We start from the raw sequence: 14,933 nt of genomic DNA, 5'->3' as shown, positions 1-14,933 counted from the left end.
TCAAACTTCCAAATCTCCGAAATCTCCCGACGGCGCAGACAGCTCAGCCATGAGGTAAACCCGGCGCAGGATCCAGCCTCCACTCCCCAAGAGGGCGCTGCAAAGAATCCGATCGCCAAGCCTACCTCGGCGCATGCGTTCAAAAGCACGTCCGCCCGGAATTATTTCCGCTTGTCAAGGCGCCAGGGTTCCTGTGACGTATTTCCGGTTGGCAGAACTGCGCACGTGTGGACGAAAAGGAAGTAACGTCAACTCGGAGAGTAGAGGAGCTGTGCAGTGGCGCAGCGGTGAAGCCCTTTCTTCGACAGCATGTCTCACCTGCCTATGAAACTCCTGCGCAAGAAGATCGAGAAACGGAACCTCAAATTGCGGCAGCGAAACCTGAAGCTACAGGGTGAGACGCGGCGGCTGAGAGGCCCACGCGCGGGCTGGGAGCTCTCGGGCGGCCGGCGAGGGCGAGCCGCGATGTTGGGGAGTATCGGCGTCTCCGGTGTGGTGCAGGCAGCATCCCTAGGAGCACCGGTGATTGTAGAGAGTGAGAAAGCAGCGTAGGGCCGCCTCGGGTCAGGTCCGGAGCTGCTGGCCACTCGCCGCGTGGCCCCAGAACTGCCCGACCTTTTTGAGCATCAGGTTCTCCTTTCAGGGTTAGAGCAGGTCTCTGGGTTCTCTTGCGCCCTTCCAACGAAACCTGCCTTTGCATTTCCACGTTACACATTTTTACTCCCTCACCACTTTCATCCCACCCCGCCCGTTTCCAGTCAGACATGTGGAACTTTCTCATCTCTATGCACTTACCTTTCACATTATCTATTTAATTTTTGTATTTCTTTCAAGAAAAGCCCAGGTGTCACTACAGAGCTTTCCCGATACCAATGCCTTTTTCTACCGAGCTTCTCTCTCACTCTTCTAATGTAGCGCTTCCTCATATTCAGCTTGAAAAGTGTCTTCTGCGCACGTTGAACACAAAGTTTCTCATTCCCTATACTCCCATTACTGCCAACTTTAGGTTATATATAGATTTCCTAAGAGCTTCTGCATACTCGTGTCCTGCACGGTGACTTAAGTGAAAAGGATTTTACATGGATAGTATTATCTTTTTTACCCACCTCGTTTGCAGTCCTAATTTCCTGACAGTGGGCCAGAGATCTTGAAGTCATTGTGTTAACCCTTTGAGTCCCATGTAAGATATAACACCCCCCTGTAGTGTACCCCCCTGCTGAAGAAAATGTTGGAGGTATGTTGCCACCCCAGTAGATTTTCAATAGACATTAATTGATTGAAAGAAATCCTGATGGAGGCAATAGGTTTATGGGTTTTAGGAATGTGTTTTGAAGTTCACTTATATTTTCAATTCCTGTAGAATAAGACAGTGTTACTAACTACTTCTTGGTGTAGATGTAGATAACAGTTTGAACAAAAGATAATGTTACTTACATTTTATCTTTTTCCATATATAAAAGGGGATTTTTGTAAACACATTCTCAAGTATTTTGTAAAGACGTGCTCAGGTATTTGTATATGAAGAGTATAGGAGAGTTGGGGTTGAATGTTTTGAAGTTAGAAGTAAGTTTTGTGATAAAATGTAAATGTCTTTCAGCATATCAGTTAGTCATATGTTATTTTGTAACTGATGTTGTCTGACTCCATCTGTTTAAATGTTTGATTTTATTGAAGTTTTCCTGACCTGGATTCCTTAAAGCACAGATATGGTCTACTAAAGATAAGAAGTCAATATTGCTTTCCTTTTTCCAGCATTTTTTCTTAAAGGAAACTTACTTTTCCTATAGGAGAACACCATAAAATTGCAAGAGGTTTTAATAATGTACATGCAAGAGAAGAAAAATCTAAATAATTTGAATCCTGGAAGCCATGGTATTTCTCATTTGGGATTCCAGTGTTTCTAAGTAAACCTCCCCTTTTCTGTCACAGTGTATGTTCTGTTTTTAAACAGGGGCCTCAGCTGTGAGCCTGTCAGAAACTCAAAATGGAGATGTGTCTGAAGAAACAGTGGGAGTTGGAAAACTTAAAAAATCACTAAAACAGTCTATGAATGTGGGCTCATCAGAAACCCAAAATGGAGATACGTCTAAAGAAGCAGTGGAAAAAGTAAAAGTTAAAAAATCCTTCCAGAAATCTACCATAGTAACCAATGGAGAAACAGCAACACAGTCTCCCAATTCAGAATCAAAAAAGAAAAAGAAGAAGAAAAAGAGAAAAATGATGACTGATGCTGGGCCTGGTAGGTACTTCATTTTCTTTGAACTTCAGCCATTCACACAGTTTTTCAGTTATTTCACCTTTCCTCTATTATTGTGTGCACAAGACATATGTGTACCTCAAAACGTTCATGGAAAGATTCATATGTGTTCTATTTTTCCATGAACTTTTTGAGGTACCCTTGTATGAGAATTCCCTGTATTCCCCAATTATCAGAGACTAACTTTGTAGCTGAAGGAAACATTTTATTAGTGGGAATGTGCATTTAACTTTTCTCAAAATAATTGAGCGATGTGTCGTTTTTACATTCTCTAACCTTGAAGAAACCCTTACACTTAAGTAAGGATCTCCTTAGAATTCTAGAAGTTTGATCTTCTTGGCAGTTATCTGGGCTTTTTATGATGAATAGGGTATGTTATGGCATAGTATTTTAGCTTTACCAACTTACAAACCGCATCGTAGAATTATTTAACACTAAAGCAATCTGCGTCATCTTCCTAGGCCTTTCTGTATGAAGGGACTTTGCATTAATTTTTCTTTTCATTTACCTCTTTTTTGCCCTATTTCTTCCTTTTCCCTACCATAAATTCCACCCTTTGAAAGAGACTTAGTTACAAAGTGTATAAAAGAGCATTTAGGGAACTTCTGAATAAATGGAACATTAATTTCCAAGTGAATAGAATGGGCAGGATAATGTTGGGGAGGGGGAGAAGGAGGGACTATTTTTTGAAGATGATTGAATTTGGATAACCTCAGGTGAAGGAATAGGCATTTTAGTTGATATGTGTACAATCAGAGATTTCAGTGTAGACTAGGACCAAAGTTAGCAAACTCTCCAGCCTTCTGCCTATTATTGTAAATAAAGCTTTATTGGATTACAGCAATGGCCATTTGTGTACTTTGTCTTTGTGGCAAAAAGACAGTACACAGATAGTACATAAAGACATGTCTTTATGGAACAAAGACCGTATGGTCTAAAAAGCCTAAAATATTTATTATCTGGCTCTTTGTAGAAAGTGTGCCAGCTCTTGAATAAGAACACCCTATTTAGGTACATATCTTATATGAAATAAAGGTTTCATCTAGAAAGGAGCTTTGAACTTTTTCAGACATGTATGGCTGTTTGTCTTCACACTGCCTACAAACTAATTTGTAGGTTATGAGGAATTGCTTAAACAAAAAGCGAAACAAGATATGGAAAAGCATGAGGATTGGGAATTAATTTTGATTTAAAGGGATTATAATCCTGCTCCAAGGTGGCTCCGTTGCGCAATGGATAGTGCATTGGACTTCTAAAGTGATTATAATCCTGCTCTAAAATTATTGATGCCTTTAGGATTTTTATTCTGAGTATGTCCCAGGAAGTGACATCATTTCTTCTCTCAAGCATTGGGTCACAGTGCTGGGAATTTTAACTTTATGAGTAAACGTTAAGAACTATTTTGAGGAAAACAAAAGTGATAAGCTGTGGAGACTAGCTGATGACATCTATGGCTTTTGAACATGTGGGTCCTGCAGAGCTGACCATTTCCCAGAAAGGTGGCAGTAAGGTACAGGGAAGAGGCCAGTCCTGGGCTATGAAGAGTCCTGAGTTGAGTCTAATGAGAGGTATGACTGGAAAGGTAGTTTAGGACCTTATGAAAGTTGTGAATTTAGAAGTGAGAAGCTAGGAAGCTCTACCTCCTTTTCTCCCTTACCACTTACAATCAGGGAACAGTCCAGTTTTTATCACCCCAATAAGTACATTGTTGCCCTTGCCTTACAGTTTATCTCTAGTAACTTTAAGGGCCTTTGGTTTTTCTGTTCGTCTTTAAAACAAAAGTAGCTTCCATAGGAAATTTAGGACAAATGGCATGGGAAGAAAAATCAGTGCTTGTAATGAGTTTTTAAAAATTACATTAATCAGATGTGCTGTTTTTCTCAGTGAAATATATGGAACTTATAATTAGTGTCTTTATTTCGCTTAGTTGAACTTTTCGGAAAAAAATGTTAATGAGATGGTATAATACATTAAGAAGCCTCAAAAAAAGTTTTGTTGGTAAATCTATATGTATATATACCCTTGGTTTTTAACAAATTAATACAGAATATGTTCAGCTTTTGAAAATACACCTGTTGCATCACAAATCTTTTATTTTGTTGACCTCATTTAAGAAAATTTGGGGGGTTTTGTTTTTTGAAACCAAAGATACAAAAAAAGCAAAAACTGAAAACAAAGGAGAATGTGAAGAAGGCAGTGCTGAGGTTCCCGAAGAGACAGAAAACAGTGTGGAGAAGCCAGATAACGAGGAAGATGACAGTGAAGTGCCCAGCCTGCCCCTGGGACTGACAGGTAACTTCCAGGAAGTTTTCCAGATACATTTTCTTTAAAATGTTACACCTGTCTGGATTATATTGTTGAAGGTTCATTTATGACTTTTAATTTACCTGGAAAAAAGGTAAATATCTCCTACTTTTTTTTTTTAAATCTTCTACTTTGTGATGCTTTAGTTCTTTTTGTTCCTTCTTTTTTTCCCTTTTCTCCATTCCTAACACTAAATATTTTTATATGTGCACAGATAGTTTCTGGGATCCTTTGGGGTTTTTTTGTTTTTCCTTTTCAAAGGTTCATTCCATGTTGTAATAGGAAAATCATTGGCCCAGAAGTCTGGAGACCAGAAGTTTAATATAGGCTCAGTTACTAATAATGAAAGAGTGATGAAATTAATGTAATTGAGGGACTTGGGCCAGGTTAACCTCCTTTGGCCTTTGTTCCTGTATAAAGTAGAGTTTAGACTAGAATTAGCTGCTCCTAACCAGAAATGTCTAGGAGTTACTTAGGTTGTTTGTTTGGTTTGGGTTTTTTGTTTGTTAAAATATTGAGTCCCAATCCCACACCTGCTTAATCAAAATTGCAAAGGTTATGGCAGTAGTTCTCAACCAGGGCAATTTTGCCTCCCAGGTAGGGTAACTCACTAATCCTGGTTTGTCGAGAACTTTCCCAGTGTTAGTACTGAAAGTCTTGCATCCCAGAAACCCCCTCTGTCCTAAGCATACCAAGAAGGTTGGTCACCCTACTCCTATGGGACATTTTTAGTTGTCAAAACTTGGGGCAATCTACTGGCATCTTGTGGCTGGAGTTCAGACATGCTGCATAACATCTTGTAATGCATAGCATTGCCTCCCACAACAAAAATTTGTCCAGCCCAAAATATCAGTAGTGCAAAGGGTGAGAATCTCTGGATTCAGCCTGGGCATGTGGGAGGAGGGAGCTCTTCAGGTGATTTTGATGCCTTTCCCTGCTGCAGAACCACCACACCACTCAATGTGTGGGTTCAGTCTAAAATTCTGTGGCTATATCTCACTATTCTCGTTTGTCCCTTTTGTGTGAGATGATCTACTTTTTTGATAAGACTTCATACTCAGTTTTTATTAAGCTCAATGTTTTTATTTTTTTATATCAGATTTTTTAAACATTTTATTTCTCTCAGGACTCTTTTTTTTTTCCCCCTGCCTTGGCATTTTCATTTCCTGTAAGTCTCTCAGTTACCTCCTCCTCCCCTTATTTTGTTACACTATGGGCTCTGGACTTTAAATCATACAGCCATGAAGAGTCAGAAACATAAACAGTATAAGGTCTTTTTCTTAATATTATCACATAGGAGTGATTGGGGTTTAGTTTCTTCTTACTGCAAGAAGCTCTTCTAAGTGACACTAGTTTAGGCAACTAAAGCAGTATTTAAAAAAAATAAATTTGCCAATAATAAACTGTCTTCTGTTTAGGAGCCTTTGAAGATACTTCATTTGCTTCTCTAACTAATCTTGTCAATGAAAACACTCTGAAGGCTGTAGAAGAAATGGGCTTTACAAACATGACTGAAATTCAGCATAAAAGTATCAGACCACTTTTGGAAGGCAGGTATGATTAATATTGATGCTTGGACATGATATCTATTTTTAGGGCTAGTAGATTGTTAATGAAAACACCAGTGTTTCCTTGGTTTTGTACTGTATGTTGGGTCATGTATCTAGCCGGCATTAAGTTATTTGCAGATGCTTGAAGATAAGTGTTCACTTCTGTTCTGTAGCACAATTCTTGTTTCTGAGTTAGCTATATAACTCAGGTGATTGATTTGATTGATACAGAAGATAAGGACTTTGTCTGTCTTGTTCATATTCTAACCTTAGTCTTTAAAATGTGTTTGCATAGCACATGGTGGGTATTTAGTAAATACTTACTGAACGAGTAGACTAAATGTCTTTCTCTTTTTAATACTTAGAGATCTTCTAGCAGCTGCAAAAACAGGCAGTGGTAAAACCCTGGCATTCCTCATCCCTGCTGTTGAACTTATTGTTAAATTAAAGTTCATGCCCAGAAATGGTAAGCTTTTAATCTGTTTGTTTTTGTCATTATTTCACTAGAAGTTTATTGTAGCTGTTAAGGACTTATAGTGACAACCACAGTTTGACTTTTACCAAATATCATCTTTTGCATCTTAGGAACAGGAGTCCTTATTCTCTCACCTACTAGAGAACTGGCCATGCAGACTTTTGGGGTTCTTAAGGAGCTAATGACTCATCATGTTCACACATATGGGTTGATAATGGGCGGCAGTAACAGATCTGCTGAAGCACAGAAACTTGCTAATGGGATCAATATCATTGTGGCCACACCAGGCCGTCTCTTGGACCATATGCAGGTAAGAGAACACTATTTTGTAGTGCCTCTCTCATTGTTTTCTATGAAACATGAACTTGACAACTAACAGTTTTCTTTGTCCTTTGTTTTATTAGAATACCCCAGGGTTTATGTATAAAAACCTACAGTGTCTGGTTATTGATGAGGCTGATCGTATCTTGGATGTTGGGTTTGAAGAGGAATTAAAGCAGATTATTAAACTTCTGCCAGGTAAGTAGGTAACATCTGCAAGTGCTCTACAAAGTGCCTGTTGGAGGCAGATAGGAGTTGTTCCTGTAGAAAAATTACTGTATTAATACCACAATTTTACTATAGAAGCCAAGTAAAGTACCTTAGAGGTGTTATGGAAATCAAGCATCAAATTTATTAGTCACATGATACAGTGACTGTATCACGTGACTAATAAATTGGCATTTTAGAGGTTATAATGCAAGTTAAACAGTTTTAACATGTCTCACCCCACCCCACTCTTAACTATTCTTAGCTCTTCTAACATCTCCCAGGTAGTAATAGACTTGCCTTCTGTGTTAGATTTGACTTGTACATACCTTGGTTATAGTGCTTATAACATTATAAACTGCTTATATCTATAATAAGGCTAAGATTTCATTCCTTATGATTTGTTAATGCTTTATCGAGGTATAATTGACATAAGCTATACACATTTAAAGTATACAATTTGATACTTTTGACATGTTCACTCCTATGAAATCATCACTGCAATCAAGGTAATGAACATGTCCATCATACCCAAAAGTTTCCTCTTGCACCTTGGCAGTCCCTCCAGTCACCCCTCCTCACATATCTACCTTTTCCCAGGCGACTGTTAACCTGCTTTCTGTCACTGTAGAGAAGCTTGCGGTTTCTAGAGATTTATATAGTTGGAATCATATCTTATGCACTTTTTTGGGGGTCTGGTTTCTTAAATTCTTTTGAGATTCATCCATGCTATTGCATGTATCAGTACTTTACTTTTTATTCCTCAGTAGCATTCCATTGTATATCAGTTTCTTTATCCATTGAGCTGTTGTTGCCTGTTTTGAATGGAGATCATTGCTGGAAGACAGTATTGAGTCATGTAACTGTAGTAAGGAATATCTCCAGTTATTAAGTCTTTAATTTTTCTCAATAATATTGGGAGTTTTAAGTATACAGATTTTTTCATATTTTTGTGAGATTTATTCCTGAGTATTTTATTAAAGTTTTAATTTTCAATTGTTCATTGCTTGTATACACTCAAATAAATGCAATTCATCTCATATCCAGTGAGATAGTTATTTCTGCAGGCAACATTTAGTATGACTCCAGGTGACTGTTGCCTTTTGGATTTTCTACATAGGTAATCATGTCATCTATAAAAAAAGACAGTTACTTCATTTAGTGTTTTTTCTTGCCCGATTGCCCCAGCCAGAACCTCCACTACACTACTGATTAGAAGTGGTGAGAACAGACATGCTTGTCCTAATCCTGATCTTAGGAGGAAAGCATTCAGTCTTTCACCATTAAGTATGTATGATGTTAGCTATACATTTTATGTAAATCCCTTTAGGAGATTGAAGAAAATCCCTTCTGTTCCTATTTTGCTGAGGGCTTTAATCAGAAGTGAATATTAAACTTTGTCAAATGATTTTTCTATGTCAATTGAAATGGCCAGATTTTTTTTTCTGTAGTTAATATGGTAAAATTTATATATTGCTGGATTCACTTTGCTAAAATTCTGTTAAGAAATTTTGCATCTGCTCATGAATTATATTAGTCCATAGTTTTCTTTTAATGGCATCGTCAGGTTTTCATTTAGGATAATAGCTGGCTTCAAAGAATGTGTTGGTAAGTAAACTCTCCTCTTTGATTTCCTGAAAAGTTTCTGAAGAATTAGTATTTCTTAAATGTTTGAGAGAATTCATTAGTGGAATCCATTTTGGCCTGAAGTTTTCAAGGTTTTAACTACAATTTCTTTAGTGTATTTAAGACTATTCGGGTTTTCTGTTTTTTCTTGAGTGAACTTTAGTAGTTTATGTTTCAAGGAATTTGTCCCTCTCACTTAAATAATCAAATTTATAGACCTATAAGTTATTCGTGATATGCCTTTCTAACCCTTTGTAATATCTGTAGAATCTGTGGTGATATCACATTTCTCATTCCTGATGTTTCTGCGTAGAGTAATTGTAGTTGTGAAGCGATTACAAACATTTCCTGAAAGATTTGGGTTACTTTTTGTGTATCTGTTCCAGTACGCAGACAGACCATGCTCTTTTCTGCCACACAAACTCGAAAAGTTGAAGATCTGGCCAGGATTTCCCTGAAAAAGGAGCCATTGTATGTTGGCGTTGATGATGACAAAGCTAATGCAACAGTGGATGGTCTTGAGCAGGTATTTTTCATAAGTAACTTAAAACTTTAAGGCTCTTATTTGGTGATTTCTTATAATTGTTTGGAGGATCATTCAGAAAGCACATGGGTTAATGAACTTTTAATTCAAGTATAGTGAACTTGAGAATTGGGTCTAGACTCTGCGGGTATAAAAATCATGAATTCTGAATCATTTGATCAATTCTGTTTACTCTGTTGATACCACTTGCCACATGGCAGGCATTATTAATCACTGCCAATTTTAAATGCGATTAAAAAAAGTGTTTTTAATCATCTCTCCCCATAAGATTTGAGGTGAGTTGGATGATGGAGAGACTGGCCCAGGACATGTAGCTGTGAAAGGATAGAAATGAGGTTGCAGAGATCCACACTGGGTTGATTAAAACAAGAACTTTAAGATTGAGTCTTTTGATGAATAAAATATTCCCTGTAACTAGATGTAGCTTAAAAACCTTTTGGTTGGTTGTTTAGTTTTTAAAATGCTGTAGATAAGGCATGATGGTATATGTGCTATGTTTACCAGTGCTCTCAATTAGATTACATTGGTTCATGAAGCTGAAAGTGTTCATTTGATTCATTTGTATTTGTTTGTTTGAACCATTTCTAGGGATATGTTGTTTGTCCCTCAGAAAAGAGATTTCTTCTGCTCTTTACATTCCTTAAGAAGAACCGAAAGAAGAAACTGATGGTCTTTTTTTCATCTTGTAAGTCCGTGAAATACCACTACGAGTTGCTGAACTACATTGATTTGCCTGTTTTGGCTATTCATGTAAGTGATTATGATGAAATTATTAAAAACAGGTTATGCTTATCAAGTTCTGTAGATTGCAGGATTGGAGGTATTACTCTCCTCTAAACGTAGGTCTGAGTAGTTTGATCATCATTGGATAATTAATCCTGTGTGGAGGGAGTTCTGCTGGGTTTGGAGAGACAAGGACTACAAAGGAGTAAGGGACTCTATCGTTCTCGAGGGGCTTTGTACAGTTGGGGAAATAGGACATAGGTCAGGGAGTGAGCTTGCAGTAAAGTAACAATTCCACAGTCAGAGGTTCTGTATCTAGACTTCCCAGAAACAGCTTCAAGGTTCCAGCTCTGATGGATGTTTTCATTTGATTCTAGGGAAGGCAGAAGCAAAATAAGCGTACAACCACATTCTTCCAATTCTGCAATGCAGATTCGGGGATATTGTTGTGTACAGATGTGGCAGCAAGAGGACTGGATATTCCTGAAGTTGACTGGATTGTTCAATATGACCCTCCAGATGACCCTAAGGTAACTGGCATCCATGGATGTCTTTAGGCTGGCTCTACAGGAAGGAATGCACTTACCCTCCAGGTTCCCTGAAAAATACCTTATTTCACATTTATAACATTTATCCCTACTGTGCAGTGACTCTGCAGTATTTCTCTGGTGTTGATAAGTATTTCGGGTTTTACAAGGCCCAAAGGAGGGCACAAAGAGGTTTGAGAGGCATCAGGGGAGCATAAGTTAGGAATGTTAGAGCCTTGGAATGATCTGTTAAGAGCAGCAGATGTCTGAAGGAAATAAAATTTGCTTGAGGAGGTATATAATATTCTGTAGAATGTATAGTAGAATTAGCTTCCTTGAGAAATAATTTCAACAAACAGTGGTTTATAATAAATTGTCAACTAACATTTAAACATGTCTTTTCAAAGCCATTTTGAAGATGAAGCACACTTAAAAATCATTTTGTTAGATTACAGTGTTAATATGAACAGTGTCCAGCCTTTTTATGGCCTGTTACCCCTTCAGGGATGGTGTGTGCAGAGGGAATGCTGGCCTGGCTTTGTGGGAGGCATTGGGAATGTGTGTGTGGCCTAGCCCTGTGGGAGGCATTGGGAATGTGTGTGTGGCCTAGCCCTGTGGGAGGCACACCATCTCAGGACAGGTGTGCTGACAAGCCTCTGTCCCCCACTGTGCACTTACTTGAAATGCAGGGACATTGCCAGAGGGCCCATGTGGAACTCAGTGCATTAGCTCAGATTTTCTTTGTCACCAAAGGAATATATTCATCGCGTGGGTAGAACAGCCAGAGGCCTGAATGGAAGAGGGCATGCCTTGCTCATTTTGCGCCCAGAAGAATTGGGATTCCTTCGTTACTTGAAACAATCCAAGGTAAAGATCCTTGCTTGGAAAATCTTAAGTTGAGAACAGATTCCTCTTGTGAAGGACTTTAGCAAACACCATTTCTAGATGTGTCAGAGGAGTTCTGAGTCAGGGCAGTGCTATTAAAAGTTTTTACAGCAGTTAAGTAAGGATGTGCTTCTGGCCCAGGAAGTTGGAACAAAGGGTACTACCCAGGTGGCTTAGCCCTCTAGCTCTGCATTGCTCAGCAATGCTCTTGTGTCCCCAGTCTCTCCTCTCCCATTTCCTACAGCCCTATTTGAAACCTTCCCCTCTCCTTTTAAGCTCCCTCATGCCTACTCATCTCTCTCCCTGCAGTCTTCTCTACAACTCTTCATCCTAGTATCTTTCCCTCCTACCTCATGTGAAGCAGTGGAGATCCTCATTCACTCCTGCTCTTGCCTCTTCCTTTCCCTTATTCATCAGCCCTTGACCTTAGATCTCTCCCTTGCAGTTATCACTGTACCATCTCAAGTCTCTCACTGTTAAAAACTAACTTCAGCCCTAATCCCCATTTCCTACAACTGCCTCCAGGATGGCTACTACCTGTTGCCTTTTCTCACGCTGCCATTTTGGGAAAGTAGTGTATATTTTCCCTAGTTAACATCACACTCAATCCCCCAACACTCTAATCTCACCTCACTTTTCAGGAAAACAGAATTGCAGATTAGAAGATTTCCTAATTCAGCAGAGCAAAGAGAAATTTTCCCATTGATATTGGGAATCTAGAGAAAGCATATCTTTCTATCTGTCTGAGGGAGTTCTGTAGGACTGGTCATCCTTCTCTTTCTTTAATACCTAGTAAAAATTTAAATGTTGATCATCCTTTTTTACTAATCTTTATACTTTTGTTTTCTAGGTTCCATTAAATGAATTTGACTTTTCTTGGTCTAAAATTTCTGATATTCAATCTCAGGTATGTTTTTAAATACATTTGTAAGAGATAATCTCGTCCCAATATTACCCTTATAGTGTTTCATTGGGCAGTCACTGTCCTCTGATTCTGCCTTTCATAAAATGGGAGGTTTGGACTGCGATCTTTAAGGTTTCTTGCTGTGTTGGTTACCACATTCCTGTGCTCTCTTCCTCCTTTCGGTTCACACCCTGTAAGAACTTTTGCATTGTTCTTATTGCAGCATGATTTTGCATATAATCCATAGCCTGTAGCAAGTGTGTTAGAATAAATATGTTTTTTTGTGGAATGGCTTTGTTCTAGTATATTTGAAGTTTGCTTTTTTATTTCATTAAAAGCAATGTTTCTTTATTTTTCAGCTTGAAAAATTGATTGAAAAGAACTACTTTCTTCATAAGTCAGCGCAGGAAGCATATAAGTCATACATTCGAGCGTATGATTCCCATTCTCTGAAGCAGATCTTTAATGTCAATAACTTAAATTTGCCTCAAGTTGCTCTGTCATTCGGTTTCAAGGTGCCTCCTTTTGTTGATCTGAGTATCCTTTTCTGTGTTATGAAGTCATCCTGGAATTAAGGACAAAAGCTTGACAAGGGCATTCGGGGCTTTGCAGTGGGTTGGTATGTGCTCTGGCTGTGGACTGGAGGCTCAAGTGTCATCTTGGTCAATGTCTGCTTGTCTGTGCTAGCACAGGACAGAGGTAAGGTGGAGTGAGCAAGGACAGGAGCTACAGGAGCTAGGCAGCTTAGGATTTGTATTAGTCCATTTCTGTTGCTTATAACAAAATACCTTGAACTGGTAAGAAAATGAAATTTATTGCTTACGGTTTCAGAGGCCGGAAGTCCAAAGTCCAGGGAACACATCTGGTGAGGGTTTTTTGGTGGTGGCTTTACAGCAATGCAGAGGTCTCACATGGCCAGAAAATGCCAGAGCAGAGAGAGTGATAGTTTCTCATGCATTCTTCTGGAAACACCCTCATGGACACACCTAATAAAATAGCTTTGCCAAGTTTCTCAGCATTCCTTATTCTGATCAAGTTGACCCCGAGAATTAACCTTCACAGGATTTAAGCCTTAAAAAGACAAAGGAATTCATCAGAGAGTGAGACCCACATAGATAGTTGTACATTCTAGGCAGAAGCACAGAGAAGTGAAGTAATAGAGCTGTGTTGTTGGCTGAGGATGTACTCTACACTGTAGCTGGAGGAACAGGAAGCTCTGAAGCTGAAGAGAGAATGGGACCTTTCAAAAGACTTTTAATTCTCTTAGAGTCATTGAAGGGTTTTACAAGGAAGTGGTGAGTTCAGCAAAAGAAAAGAAACCTTAAATGTTGCTAAAGATAAAAGGCGGGAAATACCTCCAGTTGCTTCTGTTGCAATTTATAATGTGTGCTTTATTACCACATTTTTAGCAGAAGAAACTGAACCAGCTAAAATGAGTTCTGTTCTTTGATGCATGGCAGTAACTTCTAAGGGGAGTGGAGGACCATATCTTGGGTCAGCATCCCCATTGTAGGCATTGAGTAAATAACTACTGTAATGAATGTATGTTGAATCATGGGAAAGGAAGAACAGCTTCTTCACTTGGTTAAGTGTTCCAGAATCAGCTCTGAGCAGAAGTCATTTGTTTTGACACTGGGGGTGTTTTTTAATGAGTTCCCTTATACTTCCTGATTGACCTCTTAACTCACTAATGTCCTTGAGTTTTACTGTGTGGAGGAAATAATTAACATGACTATTATACTGGGTTTTAAAATCAGACCGATCTGCTAATTTCGGTTCACAATCTTGTGGCCACTCCTAATTTTCTGGAAATTTATTATGTATGCTTATGTTTCTACTTTTTCATTGTTCAGGGAGAGGGGTTATGGTAGAAACAATAGTTTGCATGCGAGTTTTTTTTCTGTGTAGATGTTATATTGGAATTTATTAGCTTTGTTGCTTGATTTCCTTAACGTTTGCCTTTAGACGTGAACAGCAATGAAGACAAGCGTAAAAAGAGAGGAGGTGGTGGTGGATTTGGCTACCAGAAAACCAAAAAAGTTGAGAAGTCCAAAATCTTTAAAAACATTAGTAAGAAATCATCTGACAGGAGGCAGTTCTCTCACTGAAATCACACACTTTCATCTTGGATAACTTTGCCCTGAAGTGGGTTTCTTTTCTCTAGTTCTGACGAAGGAATTTTTGTAGCCTTTATAATTTGGACTGCTCTAACAAGTATAAATTGACTTGGATTGCAAGAACTGAGCACTGTTACTTCCAGCAAGTCTTATTTGGGGGATATAATACAGACTAATATTCCTTGGTTACCCAAGGACAAAGCAAGGAATTATTTGGGTCTTTGTTGTAATGATACAGTATTTTAATTTTAAATATTCTCCCCCTCCCCTTCAAAAAAAAATTTTGTATCATTGTTTTAATATAATTGTTTTTGTATTTTTCTTTCCTGGTGCATAAAGGTTTTTGTGGCCTGGATTGATGTACTAACTTGCTATAAAAGGTGATAGAGTATACTGGACAGGTGGTGGTAATGCAGAAAATAGTCTCAGCTTATTTTTTGGTTTTAGTTGTTTATTGGATCTTAATATTATCTATTGACCCCTCCTGAAGATG

At 38.5% G+C, this 14,933-nt stretch overlaps 1 protein-coding gene across 1 annotated transcript; it reads left to right on the top strand.

Annotated features, from left to right (window-relative positions):
• The first annotated feature begins 238 nt into the window (after positions 1–238).
• Positions 239–14,756, top strand: DDX18 (DEAD-box helicase 18). The gene is made up of 14 exons (XM_063101529.1): positions 239–394; positions 1,952–2,239; positions 4,406–4,549; positions 5,980–6,115; positions 6,477–6,577; positions 6,697–6,896; positions 6,991–7,105; positions 9,127–9,266; positions 9,873–10,034; positions 10,385–10,537; positions 11,288–11,401; positions 12,270–12,326; positions 12,683–12,860; positions 14,289–14,756. Exons 1-14 carry the CDS (start codon positions 310–312, stop codon positions 14,429–14,431), a joined length of 2,016 nt encoding a protein of 671 aa, XP_062957599.1. The 5' UTR covers positions 239–309; the 3' UTR covers positions 14,432–14,756.
• The last annotated feature ends 177 nt before the right edge of the window (positions 14,757–14,933 follow it).

The sequence above is a fragment of the Cynocephalus volans genome, chromosome 1, assembly GCF_027409185.1.
Source record: "Cynocephalus volans isolate mCynVol1 chromosome 1, mCynVol1.pri, whole genome shotgun sequence".
NCBI lineage: Eukaryota > Metazoa > Chordata > Mammalia > Dermoptera > Cynocephalidae > Cynocephalus > Cynocephalus volans.
The sequence above is the reverse complement of the archived record's forward strand: the minus strand, read 5'-3'. Positions and strand labels throughout refer to the sequence as shown.

Bases quoted from the DNA above. Each gene is read 5' to 3' on its own strand.
- DDX18 (XM_063101529.1), top strand. From the start codon at position 310: ATGTCTCACCTGCCTATGAAACTCCTGCGCAAGAAGATCGAGAAACGG. The intron at 6,116-6,476 runs GTATGATTAATA...TTTAATACTTAG, and splicing joins AGACCACTTTTGGAAGGCAG to AGATCTTCTAGCAGCTGCAA. The intron at 9,267-9,872 runs GTATTTTTCATA...AACCATTTCTAG, and splicing joins CAGTGGATGGTCTTGAGCAG to GGATATGTTGTTTGTCCCTC.